This window comes from Esox lucius, chromosome 23, assembly GCF_011004845.1.
Source record: "Esox lucius isolate fEsoLuc1 chromosome 23, fEsoLuc1.pri, whole genome shotgun sequence".
Taxonomy (NCBI): Eukaryota; Metazoa; Chordata; class Actinopteri; order Esociformes; family Esocidae; genus Esox; species Esox lucius.
Window position 1 is genome coordinate 15,636,178 of NC_047591.1, and position 22,104 is coordinate 15,658,281.

Sequence of the window (22,104 nt, forward strand, 5' to 3'; positions counted from 1 at the left end):
AGCTGTCTAACTAATATTACTTCATCCTGTCTAACTAATTTTACTTCATCCTGTCTAACTAATTTTACTTCAAGCTGTCTAACTAATATTACTTCATGCTGTCTAACCAATATTAGTTCATCCTGTCTAATATTACTTCATGCTGTCTAACTAATATTACTTCATGCTGTCTAACCAATATTACTTCATGCTGTCTAACTAATATTACTAAGAAAGCTGTCTAACTAATATTACTTCAAGGTGTCTAACTAATATTACTTCGTACTGTCTGAGTTACTTCGCTGGCCTTGGGTTTGGACAGGAATATCAATAAAACACAGACTCAATACAAGTGGCCACTTAACCTTGAGCTAGAAAGGATTTATGCAGTCGTGTATGGGCCATTGGTCATGTAAAAGATGTAACATTTTCGAATGAATTACTTCTTGTAGGTTTCTCTGACACAGATGAAACCTGTAAGACTCGAAAGTGCTTTCCAAAGGAATCTTTCTTCAGTCCAGAACTAAGCTTAATCTATTTCTGGAAAACTGGCCATAAGTTTGGTACTGATCTATGTCTTCCTTCCTAATTATGAATGAAATTAAGAGATATTGAGGAATAATTAAATGTTACAGTTGTTTCACAACACAATATCTTCCTACTATTTACTTTTTATTCCATTTGATGTATTTTATAAGTATTCTATAAGTTAGCACAGATCAAATTAACTATATCATAAGGTGAACATGTTTAATACAAAAAAAAAAGTTTACCTTGATCAGTTTAATCTATCAGTGCATCCAAGGGTGAAATGGATTCCTGAGGATCATAATTCTACAATGGACCTGAGAGAATGATCTGGGTGGAGATCAGGATGGTGCACACAAAAGTATGGAACCTCAGATGTTGTTGACTAAGAGTGGGGGTTATGGTTAGACTAAGAGTGAAGAACTACTGCCATCTAATTTACCACATCACTGCCCGTCTTTCTGAAACCAATTTGGGGCTGTACTCATAGGAAAATACCTGGTAATGTTTTTTCATCAAAGCTTGAATGAGTCATGGTCCACATGAAGTCATTTAATTTCCTTCCAAATACAATCTGTGATTCAAATCTTGGCTTAAAATAATGGGCAATTCATACAGGTTTGATAAGAACTGAGACGGAGTTGACTGCCTCCGTGACTCGTGTAAATCTAGACCTTGAAGCTGCGCAGATACATTATGTCAGATTATGGATTTGGTATTGCTGGGCAGTCACGGTCAATAGTCCCGTGGTTTATTGACTGTGATCACGCCTGTGTCCTGATTTACCTTCCGGTCCTGGCACTGTCAGAACAGCAGCCAACCAACAGGCTAGGGTACAACAGGTTAAATCTGTACCAACCACATCTATACTAAACTAATAAATCTTACAATTAAATCAGGACTAGGTAGCCAATACCCCCTCTCTTTTGTCCAGGGTTTGGTGTCCGGGGTTTGGTGTCCGGGGTTTGGTGTCCGGGGTTTGGTGTCCGGGGTTTGGTATGGGTACTGTCACACGCCACTAGACACTGACTCCTTTATTTTTTGGTTTGTTTTTTAGATGTCACTCATATAGCAGATGCTCTCATTGAGAGTAACTGAAAGCAGTGAGTGAATACATCCTGTTGTTTTCCTCTCATACTTGCCCCCAATGGGAATCACACCGACAACCCTGGCATTGCAAGCGCTTTGCTCCTCCAACCTGAGCCAAGACCTTGCTGTTCATGATCTCTCAAATGTATTTGGTTCATCATAAATCACAAAGGGCATTTGCTCAACTATGTAAGATAACCCCTAAACAACCTGTTGATGAAGCAAATCCCCTTTTCAGTGGTCTGTGTTGATGTTTTGGCATCTCCATATCATGGTACTATATCCATTTAACCCTTACCCAAACTACTGACAGAAGGTGAACTGTATAGCCCACTTGCCGGTAGAAACGGGATTAAAAGAAGGTCACGGTAACGTTTGCGTTTGAATGAATCAATGGTAAATTACAGGCGGCTTTCGCTCTCTGCCTGGCTTTGCCATGGTTACCATAGTAGAAAAATACGTTTATCCCTGTGATGTGAGCGGCTTTTGTGGTCTGCTCTGCTGCTGTAACCAGGCGGCTGCTAACCGCGATGTGACATGTTTCCGTGTCAAAACAACACATGCAGAGGAATAAACACGCAGGCACACGCTTACGCACACATGCCTGCAGCAACAACCCGCGCTGTCACGTCTGCATCAGCTGAAACATACATGCTGCCCACAGTCGCATGCAATAAACGCTAGCGCGCTCGCGCACACACAATGTATGCATCTACGTAGTTAAAAAAAAAAAATCACAGACAGTATACCCCAACTCTCTGGATGCTATGACATTTCCAATTATATCTAGTTGGCCTATATACTGTATTGTATGTACAGTATAAACACACACTCACAATCAGAAACCCGGACCGAGCCATGTGTATATAGTAATGTAGCTGAAGAGTGTGTTCTCTCAGTGACGGCATGTGTGTGTGTGTGTGTGTGTGTGTGTGTGTGTGTGCGCGCAAGTCCCTCTCTACGACCAGTTCTTTGCCCCTTTTCCCCCCATACCTTAGAGAGCTTACGCGCACGCTTGCAATCATACCACTGTGAGTGTTAAGAATAAGAGCCACTCACCTGCCACACGCGCTGGGGAAAATATTGTGAATCTACTAAGACCAGAGCGGAGCTGTGTACAGAGGTCTGCCTCCCTGTTTGTGAGTGTGCCTGAAATAGAGTTCCAGTCACTCGTTCTCTCCCTCCCTTTCTCTCTCTCTCATCCGGTCACTCACTCGTTCTCTCCCTTTCTCCCTCCCATTCTCTGTCTCTCACCCGGTCACTCACTCACGATCTGGTGCTTTACCTGGCTCCCTTCCCTCTGTCTTCTCCCCGGCCCCTCTTCCAGACTCTTCCCCTCCCGTTTATGTCTCTCTTTTTCCCTCACCCTTCTGCGTTATTAGTCCAGTGTGAAGCTCCGCCACAATGCCCGCGGTCACACCTCACCGAGCAGATTGTTCATTAGCAGAGTGCCGCTACATGGTTGACACTATCCACCGCACAACAAGAATGGCTGTTACACAGTTTTACGTCAGACGTACACGCACACAAAAACGTTATTGACTAGCCTATGTATACAATATAACTTTGACGGTATGCAGTTTTGCATATATCGTAAACGCTTCAACACTTTGTCAGCATTGGAAGGCCATCATGTCTGGACCTCCCAGGGCCACAACACTACATTTGTTTCTGTGTAGATTTTAACGTGTTTTTGTGTTTTTTTTATGATAAGCACTATATAAAATCTATGTATTTGTCGTAAGTATATATTCACAAACACAAGCATTTATGTACACACAGACACACAACTGCAAGCACACACAACACTCATGTTTTTTTTATATTCTTGTGGGGACCTGAAGCCCACCCTGTAAGAAATGTCCCTATTCCCAAGCCATATACCTAACCTTAACCCTAACCTTAACCCTTACCTCAATGAATGTTATGCCTAAGAGGTTTTACTGCTTTTGGGGGACTTTGTGTCCCCATGTGCACGCATAGTTCTGGATCAGACACACACACACAACACTACACCCCCACATCATGTCATGCTGCTTGCTCTGGGAAGTTTACCTTTGCCATGCTTCAGAGCAGCCCATTGTTTCTTTGATGCCAATCTGAGATGTACAATCTGAAATATCATTGTGCTCACCTGAAACCCAGCATTCCCCAGATAATTGCTTTGGTCCTGTTGTTAGATCCCTAGGAATTAACCAAATATAGAAACAATCAAAGTAATTTCCTGAACGCCAAGTTCTCCTCAGAGCGGAATTCCTTCAAAGTTGGTTCCCATTGGCCATAATGTTGTCTCAGTAATGGATTTGACCTTGATTCTCCTTTCTATACTTACCACTTGACTTCTCCCCTGGAGTGATGTGATGCATAGGTTGCAGCTCCCAGATCTACTGCTAAGTTGGAGCCCTTGGATTGAATGGTGAAAAAATGTAATGCCTTTACATTATTATGCAGATTGACTTATGCAGAGAGCAATTAAGAATAACGATTGTTCATACTGGCCCCCCATTGAAAATGAACCCATAACCCTGGCATTGAAAGCAGCATTCTCTTAATGAGAACTACGTAGGGCCTGAAATGCATTGATTAGTTCAGGCTAGTAGGTTCTACCTTACAGAAACAGTATACATTAAAGGTGATAGTTAAACATTAAACAAGTGTTGTGGGACTATTGGCCAATCATTGTTAAAGTGGTGCTGTGAAACGATAACAGATTCCTAAAAATTGTCAGGTCATCCATGTTTTTGTCATCGAAACGAATTGCTTTGAAATTGTCATTGTTTATTGGCATATGATAGGGATTCTATGACTAGATTATGCACAAATAAACAACATATTGCAAATCAAGCCCTAAATAAGAGATGAAAAACGAAACAAAAATATTTGCAAATGTCCCAGACGACATCTTTAACAGTGTTAGCTTTAGTACTGTAGCAACTAGTTACTGTTTTAAAATTTTCAGTGAACAATCCTGAATTTTAACATTAGCTAACATTTCTCAACCAATCATGTCTTCAGTGCCCTACAGATGAACATCAAATTAATTGAACCTTCCAAATATCCAATATGGCCGGCAAACCATAGTGTACAGTATAATCAATATGTGTACAGTATTCTATTCATGTAAAAGGGCAGGTGTGTTTAGGTTGGGTACAACGCCAGCTCTTGGGGTACAAAGCCAGCTCTTCATTTACAGTTGTGCTCAAAAGTTTGCATGCCCTCTTTCTTTGTCTACCTGACCGTGGCTTGGTATCAAGAGATCCACGAATTTTCCACTTCTTAATAAATGATTGAACAGTACTGACTGGCATTTGCAAGGCTTTGGATATCTTTTTATATCCTTTTCCATTTTTATAAAGTTCCATTACCTTGTTACGCAAGTCTTTTGACTGTTATTTTCTGCTCCCCATGGCTCAGTATCTAGCCTCCTCAGTGCATCTGTGTGAGCTAACAAACTCATTTATACACTATTCACACACAGACACTGATTGCAATTTAAAAAGCCACAGGTGTGGGAAATAATTGCCGTTTTTATTTGTGTGTGTCACCTTGTGTGTCTGTAACTAGCCCAAACATTCAAGGGTATGTAAACTTTCGATCAGGGCCATTTGAGTGATTTCTGTTATCATTATGATTTAAAAAGGAGCCAAACATCTATGTGATAATAAATGGCTTCATATGATCACTATCCTAAAATAAAACCGTTTTTTGCATGATCAGTCATATTTTCAAAAACCAATGCCCAAATTTCAAGTATTTGATACACTGCTGATTTTGCATGTTTTCCTACTTAAAAAGCATGTAGAGGTCTGTAATTTTTTATCATAGGTACACTTCAACTGTGAGAGACGGAATATAAAACAAATCCAGAAAATCACATTGTATGATTTTTAAATAATTAATTAGCATTTTATTGCATGACATAAGTATTTGATCACCTACCAACCAGCAAGAATTCCGTCTCTCACAGACCTGTTAGTTTTTCTTTAAGAAGCCCTCCTGTTCTCCACTCATTACTTGTATTAACTGCACCTATTTGAACTTGTTACCTGTATAAAAGACACCTGTCCACACACTCAATCAAACAGACTCCAACCTCTCCACAATGGCCAAGACCAGAGAGCTGTGTAAGGACATCAGGAATAAAATTGTAGACCTGCACAAGGCTGGGATGGGCTACAGGACAATAGGCAAGCAGCTTGGTGAGAAGGCAACAACTGTTGGCGCAATTATTAGAAAATGGAAGAAGTTCAAGATGACGTTCAATCTCCCTCGGTCTGGGGCTCCATGCCAAATCTCACCTCGTGGGGCATCAATGATCATGAGGAAGGTGAGGGATCAGCCCAGAACTACACGGCAGGACCTGGTCAATGACCTGAAGAGAGCTGGGACCTCAGTCTCAAAGAAAACCATTAGTAACACACTACGCCGTCATGGATTAAAATCCTGCAGCGCCTGCAAGATCCCCCCTGCTCAAGCGAGCGCATGTCCAGTCCCATCTGAAGTTTGCCAATGACCATCTGGATGATCCAGAGGAGGAATGGGAGAAGGTCATGTGGTCTGATGAGACAAAAATAGAGCTTTTTGGTCTAAACTCCACTCGCCGTGTTTGGAGGAAGAAGAAGGATGAGTACAACCCCAAGAACACCATCCCAACCATGAAGCATGGAGGTGGAAACATCATTCTTTGGGTAAGCTTTTCTGCAAAGGGGACAGGACGACTGCACTGTATTGAGGGGAGGATGGATGGATGGGGTCATGTATCGCGAGATCTTGGCCAACAACCTCCTTCCCTCAGTAAGAGCATTGAAGATGGGTCGTGGCTGGGTCTTCCAGCATGACAACGACCTGAAACACACAGCCAGGGCAATGAAGGAGTAGCTCCGTAAGAAGCATCTCAAGGTCCTGGAGTGGCCTAGCCAGTCTCCAGACCTGAACCCAATAGAAAATATTTGGAGGGAGCTGAAAGTTCGTATTGCCCAGCGACAGCCCTGAAACCTGAAGGATCTGGAGAAGGTCTGTTTGGAGGAGTGGGCCAAAACCCCTGCTGCAGTGTGTGGAAACCTGGTCAAGAACTACAGGTTTCTGTACCAAATATTAAGTTCTGCTTTTCTGATGTATCAAATACTTGTCATGCAATGAAATGCTAATTAATTACTTAGAAATCATGCAAAATCGGCACTGTATCAAATACTTGTTGTCCCCACTGTATATCCTCAAATTCACTCAATAATCTGCCACGTCTTCCACTCTTGGGGGGGGTATGAGTAGCTCCAGAGGGGTGTGATACAATACAGTTTCATGGCTTTGCAGACCTGCAAAGACAGAGATTGTTGACGTTGGTAACTGGCAACTGATAATTGATTCCCAGTTCAGCCTTCAGTTCCTTGTGAAGTTTTCAACGCTTTTTATTTCCCATGGGGCCACGTCTGTGTTGGATGTTTCGGCTTCTGTATAGAGTGGTGCAGGCAAACGAGCATGGATCTGTGTGCGTGCGTGTGTATGTGCAGTTATGGACTGTAGACCTATTTTCTGAAGAACCGTTGACCAAGGCACTGACCTTAAAAAAGACTACGACACAACCCTACAGCATAATAACTACTGACGAGCAAACTGACTTACAAAAGACTATGACATAAACATACAGGATAAACAATTTTTTGACCAGGGCACCATCTTACTAAAAACTACAGCCTGAATCACTAATGCGGACACACCATAACCTTTGCTGAGCTGTAGTCTCCCGGAAGCCTTGATACACTATACAGTACATTATCTCCCATGTGATTGGCATCTGATGGAGCCGGGGTTTGCAATGTGTGGTTATACTGACGTCTTTACAGCACAAAGATGGGCGTTTGCCCCAGAGAATTGACGGCACACGCGTGCGTGGATGCGTGCGTGGTTGCGTGCGTGCATGTGTGCGAGAGAGTATTAGGTTCGTTGTGTGTCTGTGTTCATGCTCTCGCCAACCAGTCCCCTGGCCGCTTGCATCCGGAAAGGGCCAGACAATTACAGCCTGTACGGTTCATAAAGTTGCTTTGTTTGAAAGAAACAATGTCCATATAAGCCGTGCCATCTATAGCTTCACTGCCCCTTCACACTGTTTCCTTTCTTAGAACTGACAGCAGGATGACATATGGTTTTGTGATGGAACCATCTTAGGAGGGTTTTCATGCAGACGTTCAAGTAGGCCTAAAGTATGTTTTAATGTTGTTGTTGTTGTTGTGTCAAAGGGAAAGGCGTGTGTGTGTGTGTGTGTGTGTGTGTGTGTGTGTGTGTGTGTGTGTGTGTGTGTGTGTGTGTGTGTGTGTGTGTGTGTGTGTGTGTGTGTGTGTGTGTGTGTGTGTGTGTGTGTGTGTGTGTGCGTGCGTGCGTGCGTGCGTGCGTGCGTGCGTGCGTGCGTGTGTTGTGTGGACTAAAGGTCCTTACAAGAATAGTATATGTGCTAGTGAAGGGCGCAGGGGTTATGTGGGGGATAGGGTTAGGAGTTAAGGTTTGGGATTTCGGATAATGGAAAGGGTTGTTGTTAGGTTCAGGATTTCAGGTCATTTTAGGTGTTTGTTTGCAGGTTTTACTGTCCTGGGTAGGGACAAAAAATCCTGCAAGGGTAATGAAACCAGCTCCATCAGGAGAAATGTCAGGGGGAAAGTTACCACTGGGGTCAGCTTTAGAGTTAGGAGTTACTGTGGGTTTAGGAATAGGTTTATATATTCGGGGTTTAGCCATATACTTGTTGAGTCTCTGACATGAATCTGCTTCTAAAAGTGATCATGTGGAGTTGCACACTGGAAGTCTTATGGTCTCCCAACAACAATGTCCTGAATTGAAAACACACGCATTACACACAGCCCCATTGAAAACACACGCATTACACACAGCCCCATTGAAAACACACGCATTACACACAGCCCCATTGAAAACACACGCATTACACACAGCCCCATTGAAAACACACGCATTACACACAGCCCCATTGAAAACACACACATTACACACAGCCCCATTGAAAACACACGCATTACACACAGCCCCATTGAAAACACACACTGATACCTTGCACTGACAAAAAACCACTGAACTAGCGCAGAACGTTCTGGGACCCAACTTTCGTTAGCTGGGTAGCAATAAAACAGCCATAAATGACCCTAGGAAAGACACAGTGAGTGGACTTGGGAACTGTTTAGCCAAAGCACAAAAAATAAACCTTTTGAATAATAGTAATGTGAATTGCTCATTATATACTATATGTTAAAAAAACTAAACATTTATGTTTAGTGCGTATTATTAATCTGGCCAATGATCACCGATTTAATATAACCATACATTTAATTAATGTGGCCATGACAACCAGTGTGGGCTTCATTATGCGAGCGCATACATGCACATCCCTATCACCCCCCCCCCACCCCCACTGCCCTATAGCCTAGTCCCTCGTAAAAAAAACAGTCTCCCCTGACCCCCTCACCCTTACCCCTGTTAAAAAAGCCTCTCCCTCCCTCCTGAATCCCCTCAGCCCCGCTTGAGCCCAGAACACACCCTGTTGCTGTGGCATATTCAACCAGACTTTTTGTTGCTCCATGGCTGCTATTGTTCAGAAAGACAGGGAGGGAGAGAAAGAGGGATGGGGGGTGATAAAGTTGAACATGTAGCCTCTCTATTCTCTGTAGAGGGGTGTGGAGAATCCGCTGTGGCTTCCTGCTTTCTATTTCAATGATTTGCTCTGACTCCCTCTCTGTCTCTTTCTCTGTCTCTCGCCCTCTCTGTCTGTCTCTCTCTCCCTCTCTGTCTCTGTCTCTCTCCCTCTCTGTCTGTCTCTCTCTCCCTCTCTGTCTGTCTCTCTCTCCCTCTCTCTGTCTCTCTCTCCCTCTCTGTCTCTCTCCCTCTCTCTCTCTGTCTCTCTGTCTCTCTCTCTCTCTCTGTCTATCTGTCTCTGACTCCCTCTCTATCTCTCTCTCTGTCTTTGTCTCTCTCAAACTCCCAGATGCACAACATAATACAGTTTCTCTTTTTCTGCATTTTACCTATTTCCATTTCTCTTTCTGCCCATAATTCTCTGATCTCCTTAATCTCATTTGGAATTTCACCCTGTAACTCTTATTTTAAGTCAGTCTATTCGCATTGTTAATATTTTTTGTCACAGTTTACTCTTTAAACATCTCCCTTCTTCTCAGAGTGCAGACTCCCATCTCTGTTTGTCAAATAACTAGATGCCTCTCCATCCAGTATGTGGCATACAACGATCAGCCATAACATTATGACCACTGACAGGTGAAGTGAATAACACTGATAATCTCGTTATCATGGCACCTGTCAGTGGGTGGGATATATTAGGCAGCAAGTGAACATTCTGTCCTCAAAGTTGATGTGTTAGAAGCAGGAGAAATGGGCAAGCATAAGGATCTGAGTGACTTTGACAAGGGCCAAATTGATGGCTAGACAACTGGGTCAGAGCATCTCCAAAACGGCAGCCCTTGTGGGGTGTTCCCGGTCTGCAGTGGTCAGTACCTATCAAAAGTGGTCCAAGGAAGGAAAAGGAAGGCCAAGGCTCATTGATGCACGTGGGGTGCGAAGATAGGCCCGTGTGGTCCGATACAACAGACGAGCTACTGTAGCTCAAACTGCTGAAAAAGTTACTGCTGGTACTGATAGAAAGGTGTCAGAACACACAGTGCATCACAGTTTGTTGTGTATGGGGCTGTGTAGCCACAGACCAGTCAGGGTGCCCATGCTGACCCCTGTCCACTGCTGAAAGCAATGGAAGGTGGCCTGGTCTGATGAATCATGTTTTTACATCACATGGATGGCCAAGTGAGTATGCGTCGAAGAACACATGGCACCAGGATGCACTGTGGAAATGAGGCAAGCCGGCGGAGGCAGTGTGATGCTTTGGACAATGATCTGCTGTGGACATTATTTTGACACATACCAGCTACCTAAGCATTGTTGCAGACCATGTGCACCCCTTCATGGCAATGGTATTCCCTAATGGCATTGGCCTTTTTCAGCAGGATAATGTGCTCTGCCACAAAGCAATAATGGTTCGGGAATGGCTTGGGGAACACAACTCCAAATTCCCAAGATCTCAATCCAATCAAGCATCGGTGGGATGTGCTGGACAAACAAGTCCGATCCATGGAGGCCCCACGTCGCAACTTACAGGACTTAAAGGATCTGCTGCTAACGTCTTGGTGCCAGACACCACAGTACACCTTCAGAGGTCTTGTGGAGTCCGTGCCTAGATGGGTCAGGGCTGTTTTGGCAGCAAAAGTGGGACTTACACAATATTAGGCAGGTGGTGATAATGTTATGGCTGATGGGTGTGTATGTATATATATGCACAGAGAGGGCTAGGGAGAGAAGGGGAGAGAGAGGCCTGGTGTGTTATTCCGTCAATCCCCTCTCATTCATATGGAACACTGTGACATACCTCTGGGAATACAATCTAATGTATTAAACATACAGTCATTGATCAGGCCAGACCAGCATTCCACAGTCATACTGTATGTAGACCAATCGCACTGGAACACCCGCCCTTTCAAACACTGGACGTCATATATGTCAGTCGATTTAATCAATCAAATTCAATGCAAATGCCATCCAAAAGTCAATACGGCGTAATGTTATTGAACCCATCCAAAGTTAGCATATTAACCCCGTTATGGTCTTGGGTACAGAATGAAACCATTGTTTACCATGGCAACCATAAGCAAGGTCTTGACTGAGAGCTCATGTGTGTAATTTTTAAGTGTTTTTTATTTTTGTACACAATACATCAATCCATAGCATTACACAACGTGCAAGCCAGTTGGTTGACTACTAGCTAGGCATTGTTTAAATTTTGAAATAAGAGTATCAGTAAGAGCCGGATCTGTCTAGTGTTTTGTCCAAGGTTTACTTTTCCCTGTTGCTGATGTCCTGTGAGGTCCTGGCTCTGACCCGGAGACAAGCATCATCCAGGTGGGTGTTACAAAAACCTGGGACAAATAGTTTTCCAAAGAGTCTACAGACGGCGACTGAGTTATGCTCTGAAAAACGGCTCCGGACATGTCCTGCTGTCTTCTCCCCCTGTTGGTCACGGACAATATAGACGTGTGAAAGTGAAGACGCTGGATTAGAGCAAGCAGCAGAGCCAAGTACAGCTGAAGGGTGTTGAGAGCGGGGGATAAATGATGTTGCGCCCAGGCAAGGATAGAGGAAAAAACTGCACAACAAGTCTGTTATATATACAGCTCTGATGCGTTTTTTAATGTTAGGCAAATGGACAAGAGCATGGTATAACTATGAAAATAGACAACAATAATATTGACTGTGATTAATTATAAAGCTGAGGATTGATTTCAAATTTTTTATGTGATTCCTAGATCCTCTAATAAACATAGAACCAGTGGTTTTGACATTCAATGGCTAAATGTTTTAAGGTGGCTTGGACATAATGCAGTGGGAATTATATGCTCTCTTCATATGCTAGAAGCGTGGAGTCAATATGATTGGGGGCTTAAAAGAGCCAAGCAGAAACTATAGGCTGGATGCACTTAAATCCTATAAAATGTCTACAAGTCATCAGCAGGTAGAGAGCAAAAAAAATACATGAGGGTAAAAACCTACATATGTAAAAAAACAAACAAACAAAAAAAAGATTAAATGTAACATGTTAATATGTAAAGAATATATGCATATATACTTAAACAATAAATATATTGCTTGTTATTTTGTTGCCGTTTATGGAGGACATTTTAGTGTACATTAGCTGCTCAAGTGGACATGGACAACAGGGCAGATTTAACACTTTCATAGTTGCCTTTTTCAAGTGTGTTATATTAAGTATCAGAGAGACGAGACGTACGGTAGAGCATGGGGGCTGGGGTACCACCTAATACTGAGGCAGGAAAACCACTGGCAAGGGATTGACGATTGAACACTAGCTTTTATAGTTGGTTTAGGTTGAATTTGGTTTAGGTTGAATTGTCCCAATACCTGCATATGGTATTTTCATGTACCTTGAATGTGCAAAAATCGATCAGTTTTGACTCCACTGCCCAAATACTTATGCAGGGTAGAAATACTGGATGTTTTTAGTGGTCGGCGATGATGCGAGTTCATATCCACAGAGTGACATAAGTACTTGCCAAGTTATTCAACGTTGCCAATTGAAGCGCTGATGCTTCTTCAACGTGTCACAACCTGGATTTGGACTCGCAACAATAGGTCGGTTGGTGGATGGGCTATCCACAAGATCCATGAGACAAAGTTGCTGGGTCGTCTCAAATGGTTGCGATGTCAAATTCACAAAGCGACATAAGTAGGCTACTTGCCAAGTCATTCAGCGTTGTCCAATGAAGTGCTGATGTTTCTTCTCCACCTGTTTTAACTCACAGCAGTTGTGCACTAGGGGCAGTGTTGTACACTGTTGTCTATTAATACTGCTGTTTTGTTGTGGTCGGGGATGGTGAATGTGCGACAATGGGTTTATGTTTCTTTATAAAATAACAGCATAAACTAGACCCTTTTAAAATTATTCATACAAAGGAAATATTTTTCTATTTTAAAAATGTACTTGTTTCATAACCAGTTAAATTGTGTGCTATAATGCAACAAATCCTTTCTAAAAACTGCTCCTTGGAGATACATGCTTGTGTAATCATACTGGAAACATTTATAATGCATAATATATGTATTGATAATTGGTATTACAAACACAGAGACAAAACATCAATAGTTTTGTTTCATTATGACCAACTTACACACAAAAAAAAGTTTTGGGATTATTTTAAGGCCATTGTGAAGGCTAGAATTGTTCTTAGAGCGAGATATGCACATTCGAATTTCTTACATTTCAACTATAACAACTGGTACAACTATTAGATCCTTCTGTTTTTGTACTGACGTTACCCTTCTGCTTTGCTGTTGATGAGGCAGTCATTGATTCGAGTCGTGGAGTGTTGCGGTACAGTACACACACCGAACTGCAACTGCTGTTGCAATAATAACATCTGCCAACAGATGGCAACAACGTGCCATCTTACACTCATAACACCTACTGGAAAAATGAATATGGAACACAAATATGGACTCTCGCCCTTATTGATTCTGCAGTGCAGATATAGCATAAGACTAGGTAATTGGCCTACGTTTTCACCGTATCTGCAAGTCGTTGTTGTTTGAGTTTAAAATTAAGGCGCAAAATGAACGCTCCATTCATATATGCGATTCGGTTCACAAAGTCCCCAAAAAGAGCCGTTCAAAAATAGTCGTTATTTCGCGGTTCTAGGTTAATCGACAGGTAGAAATCCGTACTTCTCCACTCCAAGTTACAGAATTAAGTTTTTGTTATTCTTAAAGTAGATCAACAGTAATGGGCTAATGTAATTCTTGCAGAAGGTTTACAATTACTGTGCCATAAAATCGTGCAATTGGTTAATTGAAGTAGGCCTAATGATAACAAAACACTGAAAACTGTATGAACGCGATGTTCATGTAAAATAATTCGTCTTTACAAAGTTCCGCTGTTTATCCATATGAATACAAAAGGGTGGTTTACCAGCACTCTAATTCAGATATTTTGAAATAAACTCCGCAAAAAAGAGCAGAAGGCGAATGAAGCACTGTAGACGCAAATGAGGATGTTTGGTTGCCAGAGCTATTAGATCAGTTTTGATTCATTAATTTCACGTGGTCCGCCATTGAGAAGGATTCAGGAACGAGCAGATTGTCGATCATCTGCGGGTTCGAGAAGTGTTAAATTGTAGAGCGCAAGTACCGGGCATTACTAATACATGGGTTTTCCCTAATAACAAGTTTCTCCCATTGATGGTCGTCTTGCTCGACATTGGTCTGGGGCTTTACCTATAAGAACCTAGCCACAGTGGACGTGAGCCACAATAGTGGAATCCTAAAGTCTGCTGGTTTCGCCTTCAAAATAAAAGTACATACACTGAACAAAATTATATACGCAACACTTTTGTTTTTTGCCCCCATTTATCATGAGCTGACCTCAAAGATCTAAGACTTTCAAAAGTCATATTTCTTTCAAATATTGTTCACAAATCTGTCTTAGTGAGCACTTCTTCCTTCGCCTAGATAATCCATCCACCTCACAGGTGTGGCATATCAAGATGCTGATTGGACAGCATGATTATTGCACAGGTGTGCCTTAGGCTGGCCACAATAAAAGGCCACTCTAAAATGTGCAGTTACACTGTATTGAGGGGGTCCGAAAATCAGTCAGTATCTGGTGTGACCGCCATTTGCCTCATGCAGTTTAACACATCTCCTTTGCATAGAGTTGATCCGGTTGTTGATTGTGGCCTGTGGAATGTTGGTCCACTCCTTTTCAATGGCTGTGCGAAGTTGCTGTAAAATGATAATGGCTGACTTCGAGGGCCAAATTTGAATCCCACAGCATGTGTCAAATCAGTTTCATCGGAGTGTCCTCATGTTTTCACTTTAATCTTTTTCTTGATTGATTAATACGGTCACTAATTAGTTAGGCTCTCCTCTCACCTAGTTGTATAGGTCTCACTCGGGCACTAATTGAAAGGAAAAATCTAAAACCAGCATACACTATGCCCTCCTTGGAATTGGTTTGACACATGTGGCCATAGCCACCAGTGTTGCCAACTCTCGTGAGTCAACCACAGCTTCAAAAACAAGCCCAAAACAAGCCCAATACTGTTATAGCTGTTACAGTCAATGAATGAGCCTGCAACATATTAAACTGCAGGCACTAATAGAGTTTGAAATGCAAAACATTATTTTAACATCAGCAAGCAAAGAATTATTTACAAAAAAGAATCAAATGTCAACAACGTATATATGGAGGGCAGGTGCCTGCCCTCCATATACACACACACATATATATATATATATATATATGTGTGTGTATATATGATATATACAAGTAGGCTATGTTATGCTTGTTTTTGGTAATAATCTATAGTAATAGATTCTGCAGATATCTGCACAGAGCTTTGCTGTCATCACAGTCCACTTGATGTACACTGTCTTTCTTGTACTTTTTGCCATACTTGGACCCCTCTGTTTGCGGCATCGTTTGTGGAAATGTATCTAGTGCTATGCCATCTAATGTCATGAATGATGACTCATCATCACTGCTGTACTAAGTGTCCATAATATTCGATACTTTTACCATTATGTTCATACTCCGCATCCTGCTCTTTCAAAAATTGCTGCTAGTTTACATTGTTATGTATATTATTGCCATACTTGCCATTGGCCTATCTATAATTTCAATACCACCACCAATATTGCTGCTAGTTTACAGTACTCTTTCTAAACTGCTGGTAGTGTACAGTGTTATGTGTATTATAGCTTTCTCTTGTTGCAGTTTTTTTCTGTGTATATATTTTTCTTCTTAATTCTCACTATGTAGTTGTAGTGTGCTAAGTCACCATTCATTAGATTATTACACTCATATGTATCTATAATATTCAATATTCAATAATAGATACAGCTACACTCAATCTTAACTCCAAAACTGGCCACGTGGAGCTGGGAGTGGAAGGTAGACAGTATTATAGTTGTAGGGATGCCAGTGGTGGTTTAGCAGTAGCAGTGCTACACATGGGTTTATATGGGTGGATAGGTCAGTAGGCTACCGTTCAAATGCCATGCTAAGAGTGATACCCAGCAGTTGGCAAGTAGGATACCCTCTCTTTTACTGGGGTCATGTCAGTTCAGCTTCAGCTCTCTGCCAGACTACCTTCAAACAGACACACAATATCCCTTCAGTGTTATCACTTCACACATTCCAAATTGAACTGTGTGCCTAGTAACCTAAATAGCTTTGCTTTTGTTTGTCGCAGTTCATTCTATAAAACGTTTAGTAGTGTTTACGGCTTACTTCAAATGGTAACGTTAGCTACATAATATATTAGATAGCTACGTGTGCCCAGCCAATTCATGTTGGCTGGCTGCATTAACATTATCAAGTCACTCACCTAACTAGTTTTTTCAACCATAAATATAAGTAATTATTTTGCCACAAACGCAATTTAAGGGAAACTCATCTAACAAGTCGAGAGCAATTCGAAGATACAGAAAGTTAGTCAGGTATAGGTAATTAACGGTCATCAGCTAGCCAGCTTGATGCACTTGATTAAACCAAAATAAAAGGAGACCTGTTCCGCAGCACCTCATACCTTGACAAGTGCTGATTTTCAATATCCTAAGTGAGAAACTAAGAGCGAATATGACAAGCCGTTTTAACGGTCGTTAGACTGGATATACCTTACAGATATCTGCAACATAATTTCGCCTAGTCAAAACTCCAATTCAATATAGGCCTATCTATAACATTCTGACTAGTCAAACGGCAGTTGGAGATATTTGTAATTCAGTTTTGACTAGTCAGTTTTAAACGACTATTGCCATTCATGTCTATGATGTTTCATTACAGATATCTTTAAATCAGTTGCAGATATCTGCAATTTCTGTTGTTGATATCTTCAACTGAATTATGACAAGTTGTAATTACAGTTCTAGATATCTTGAATTTAATTCTTACTTGTCACGATTCCAGTTCAAGATATCTTAAATCCCCCTCAATTTAAGAAATCTAGATCGTTCTTTTGCGATATCTTAAATAAAGATGTAACTATTCATAAATCAGTTGTAGATATCTTGAACTGGAATTCTGACTAGTCTGATTAAATTGAAGATATCTGAAACTGGAATTACAGCCAGTCATAATGTAATTGTAGATATCTATTATCAAGTTATATATCTTCGAATGAAATTTGATTGGAGATATCTCAAATTGGAGATATCTTTAACTTTCATTATGACTAGTTAAAATGTAATTACAATTATCTTGAATTGGGGTTTTTAGGTAGGCAAAATCACGTTGCGGAAATCTATAGTTACAGGAGTCAGGATCGAGCGATGTATTCAAACATATCCCAGATAGCATCGACTCCATGCCATGCCGCATTGCTGCAGTAATTCAGGCAAAAGGAGCCCCAACTAAGTATGAGTGCTGTACATGCTCATACTTTTCATGTTCATATTTTTCAGTTGGCTAACATTTCTAAAAATCATTTTTTGTATTGGTCTTAAATAATATTCAAATTTTCTGAGATACTGAATTTGGGATTTTCATTAGTTGTCAGTTATAATCATCACAATTAAAAGAAATAAACATTTGAAATATATCAGTCTGTGTGTAATGAATGAATATAATATACAAGTTTCACTTTTTGAATGGAATTACTGAAATATATCAAGTTTTTGGTGATATTCAAATTTTATGACCAGTACCTGTACAAAATTCGATTATAAAAATAAACTATTCGCCACAAAATCCCCGATTTAACTATTCTATTCACAACTAAAACCGCCAATGCTGCTAACACCGAAATGTGTTGCTGGGCCAATATGAACTGATGCCTCGCATGAGAAAAGTCATGCAAAGCAATTCGAAATCATAATTACGTTTGAAATAACTGCAACTATTATTTTGACTAGTCGAAACTGAATTACAGATATATTTAACTGTAGTTTTGACTAGTCAGAATAATATCACAGATATGAATCAAAATTCTGACTAGTCACAATGTAATTACGACTAGTCAAAATTACGGTGTTGATATCTGTCATTAATTCCGTATAGTCAAGTATAGCGAATAAATGTTAAAACGGCTTGCCATACGCGAATAGTGTGATTTTTATATATTTTTCCCAGGTTGAAATAACATAAAACGGAAAACGAGCGCTGTATTGGTTCTCCGTCACCTTGTTTACTGTGGGATAACCAATGAACGAATCGTACACGGATCATGTAGGGCACTCCCAGCAGAGTTTAGGATTTGGTTTGAGATTTAAAGTCGGAATGATACACTCCAACCAGACTAGAAACATTACGATGGGTGAGCAATACGCATTTAACGTAAACTAAACTTAATGCTCGTGGGATTAGTTTTGTCGACGTGAATAACCATAGACCTCCCTCTTGCACAGTTGTTTAAGATGTAGTCGTAAAATTTACATTTACGTCTACATCTTGTGGGGGTCAAATAAACAATTTCTTATCAAAACGAAAGAATTCTATCCGTTTTACTATAGACAAGTTTCAAACTAGGGACTGTGATGCTACTGTAACCGACTTTAACTTGAACGCTATGCATGCGCTGCACCAGGCTGTATCCATTCTAGACGTGATCTTGTTGACGTGGCCGCGAACGCAGTGCACGAGAATCTATTGGGCATGCGCAAAACAGGACACGGAAGTGGTCTGGACGGTGCAGAACTAAAAAAAGAATCTTGACAGCTACTTTTTTTACTGACTCTATAATCCCACCAAGGTCGGTTGAAAACGTATTTTTTTGTTGTTGAAAGAAATACAATGGATGGGTTTTCATCTCTAGTAGGGATTTTCAAAAGTTTCCTTGGATTCATTTGCAGAATATTGTGAGCGCTGCCTAATGTGTGTGACTTGACTTGGTTTTAAGAAGTAGCTGGGTAGGTTTGAAATGTAGAGCATGTTAGAGTATTTACAAACCTGTAGCAGTGCAACAGCTTGTTAGCATTTTTGTTAGTCAATAAGATTTATTGTTTGTTGGGATCTAATTTAATTTAGTTCCTGTTTTTTATTTTACTAGTAGTGCACTATAACTGCATAACTAACTGAGTCTATCAGTTTACTACTATCTGTGATCTATAACCTGAACTAAATGAGTCAGTTGCTAGCCTGACCCCTTTAATCTGGCATGGGATATGTCCATGTATCTGGCTTTACCACTGACTGTGCAACTAGCTAGTTTTACATTGAGTAAAATGTACCTTTTATTTCTTAGATGTGTGGTTCTCCCTCATATCCATCTTACAAATGAATGCACTTCAGGTAGCTCTGCATAAGAGCGTCTGCTAAGCGACTCAATGTAAAGTGTTTTGTTTGGCCTGTGTTTTATCTCTCTAACTAAACATTAAATCCTGCACTCCATGTCTCTCACTCCATGTTCCAGTTACTCCCTATCTGATTTAGACATGTCTGTGATGGTGGGACGGGTCAATGTCCAGAGGGTGACGCGAAGCATCACATACTACTACACCAGCCGGACGCCATGGGGCAATTCCTCGTCCCACTCTCCTCCCACCCTGTCCCCTCTCCCCTCTAAGACGGACACTCCTCCCACCTCCCGCCCCAATCTATCAGACTTGCCCTCCCACCCTGTCGTGAGCTCATCTCTCACACCTTCCACTTCGGATGTACCAAAACATTCGGCGTCCTTGACCTCCACTCCTACCCGTCCCCTTCTACTCCTTTTTCCGTGGCTCGGTGCCCGGCCCAGCGCTGTGGCAAAGTACCAAAACATCTACCTGGACCGCGGCCTGGACGTCCTGACGGTGAATAGCGACGTGTGGCACTTTCTGTGGCCCCGCTGGGGGCTGGAGTATGCGGCAGAGGTCCTGGACATCCTGGATGACCATCGTTTCAAAGGGCGCCCCCTTCTGGTTCATGCCTTCTCCATCGGCGGGTACACCTTCTCCCAAATGCTTACCCAGGTGGTCCGGGCACCAGACAAGTACCCGGGCCTGGCCCAGCGGGTTGTGGGACATGTGTACGACAGCATGGTGGTCGGGACGCTGGAGCACATGGCTACGGGTGAGAGAACGAGGTCTGCTATTGAAACCGTGAGTGTGCGTGAAATGGAGAGAAAGTGCCGCCCGACTGCATGTACAGCATTGCCGTTATGCTTTGTTCAAGGTCCCATTCAAGTGTCTGTCCGTGCAATCGTTGTGTCTTGGGTTTTGTATGGGGACATTATCTGATTCACCTAACAATTATGCTAGTTGTAATTTGCCTGCTATAGCTGGACATAAGTATCATATATGTATTGTGTGTGTGCAGGTTTGGGCAAGACTATGTTCCCTCGCGTGGAGCCGTTGGTGCGACATACCGCCATGTTCTACTTCTGGCTATTCAAGTCCAAAACGGTGGACTACTATGACCGGGCCATCAAGGTGATCTACGACAACCCCATCACCGCCCCCGCCCTCTTCTTCTTCTGCGAAAACGATGCGCTGTGTGACCCCGTCGCCGTGGAGGCCATCATCGACACGTGGAGGAGGAGGGGCGTCACCGTGGATGCCAAGAAGTGGAAGGAGTCTGTCCACGCCGGTCACCTGCGCTGTCACCCAGAGGAGTACCTCTCCACGTTGGAGAGATGTTTGAATCTGCCCCTGATCAGGTCCAAGATGTGAAGGGCTCATTGTGGAAGTCGGATGTACCAGGGTGGGGTGGGGGGGTGGGCTATATACCCATTGTTTAACACAAATGCTTATAACACGGGGCAGGACTGTGCTGTTAACTGACATATGGCTAAGAGCTCAGCGGGGCAGTACATAGATTTATCTGCAAGGATTTCCCTGCTCCAGCGACCACCTCCGGCAGGTTGGGTGCCCGCTAAAGCTGACGGGGTTGGTCGGACTGACCTCCCGGTTGGGGTGGTCCAAATTGTTATTATTTTCAGCTAATTACAATGTCAAAACGTAACACTTAACACTTACACTTGTAATTTGATTACTTTTGAAATGTTTTGTGTAATTCATAACAAATTTATATCTACATTTCCCGACCGCTGATCATTACTAATTTTTTTATTCTGTGGAATCCAGCAATGTGCTAGTTCAATAATTACATTCATTGTCGATCACAATCATACTTTAGATAGCCATGTTTGAAAGCATGTGGTTTTGTTGATATGGGACACATGTTTGCAAATGCATGACATTATCCACTATTTTCCAGAAACTGTTTTGCCTCAACAGTGCCACTTCTACAACCAGAGGCCAAAAATCCCAAAAAGCGTCTTCAACTGATTTTGTTTTACAGCCTTAGAGCTTATGTAATATTATTAATGACTCTGTCCATAAGCACCAGATAACAGCAAGGTCACTGGTGTACGTAAACACGACACCCACAGCTGACTTTGGTGGTTGAGTTTATTGATACAAATTCTGCAACATGTCAACACCACAGCATATCTGAACACTGTTGCTTGTATTATCTCAACTAGTCCCAGGAGCAATGCAGTGAGTTCAGTTGACTGGAGTGGTCTGTACAGTCCCTAGAACTAAACCCAATTAATTATCTTTGGAGTGAGATGCACAGAAAAGATGTGCAGGTTCTTCATTACATCTGAAATTTGAAAATGTAAACTATTGTTTCTGAGCTTCCTTGCCTATTTCAGATGAAATTCATAGATTAGGGCCTAATGAATGTATTTTAATTGACAGATTTCCTTATATTAACCCTGCTCCTGGACGCCCCCCTGCCCTGCGTGTTTTAGATCTCTCCCTGCTCTGTCACACCTGATTCAAATGATCAGCTCATTATCAAGTCCTTCATGAGCTACATCAGGTATGTTAGGGCAGGGAGAGGGGGCGTCCAGGAGTAGGGTTGAGAAACCCTGCCTTATATGAAGGATAACTTAACACAGTCTTTGAACATTTAGTGTTTATATTTCTGTTTGGTGTAATTAAAAAATGCTT

At 41.9% G+C, this 22,104-nt stretch overlaps 2 protein-coding genes across 8 annotated transcripts in view; one reads left to right on the plus strand and one right to left on the minus strand.

The window, feature by feature from the left end:
- LOC105020384 (proline rich transmembrane protein 4) overlaps positions 1–2,821 on the minus strand; it is a 29,109-nt gene extending 26,288 nt beyond the window's left edge. For both annotated transcript variants that reach the window (XM_010887373.5, XM_010887371.5), the window contains exon 1: positions 2,656–2,821. The gene's annotated coding sequence lies outside the window, so the exon portion shown is untranslated. The remainder of the gene's footprint in view (positions 1–2,655) is intronic.
- The window catches only part of si:dkey-5i3.5 (uncharacterized protein LOC565091 homolog), a 43,495-nt gene extending 21,592 nt beyond the window's left edge, over positions 1–21,903 (plus strand). For 2 of the 6 annotated variants that reach the window (XM_034290234.1, XM_020042712.3), the window contains exons 2-3: positions 19,575–20,215; positions 20,462–21,903. In XM_034290234.1, coding sequence (XP_034146125.1) covers positions 19,597–20,215; positions 20,462–20,814 — 972 coding nt within the window. In that variant the 5' untranslated portion in view covers positions 19,575–19,596 and the 3' untranslated portion in view covers positions 20,815–21,903. The other 4 variants (XM_020042715.2, XM_020042713.3, XM_020042711.3 and 1 more) reach the window with 4 other exon arrangements.
- The last annotated feature ends 201 nt before the right edge of the window (positions 21,904–22,104 follow it).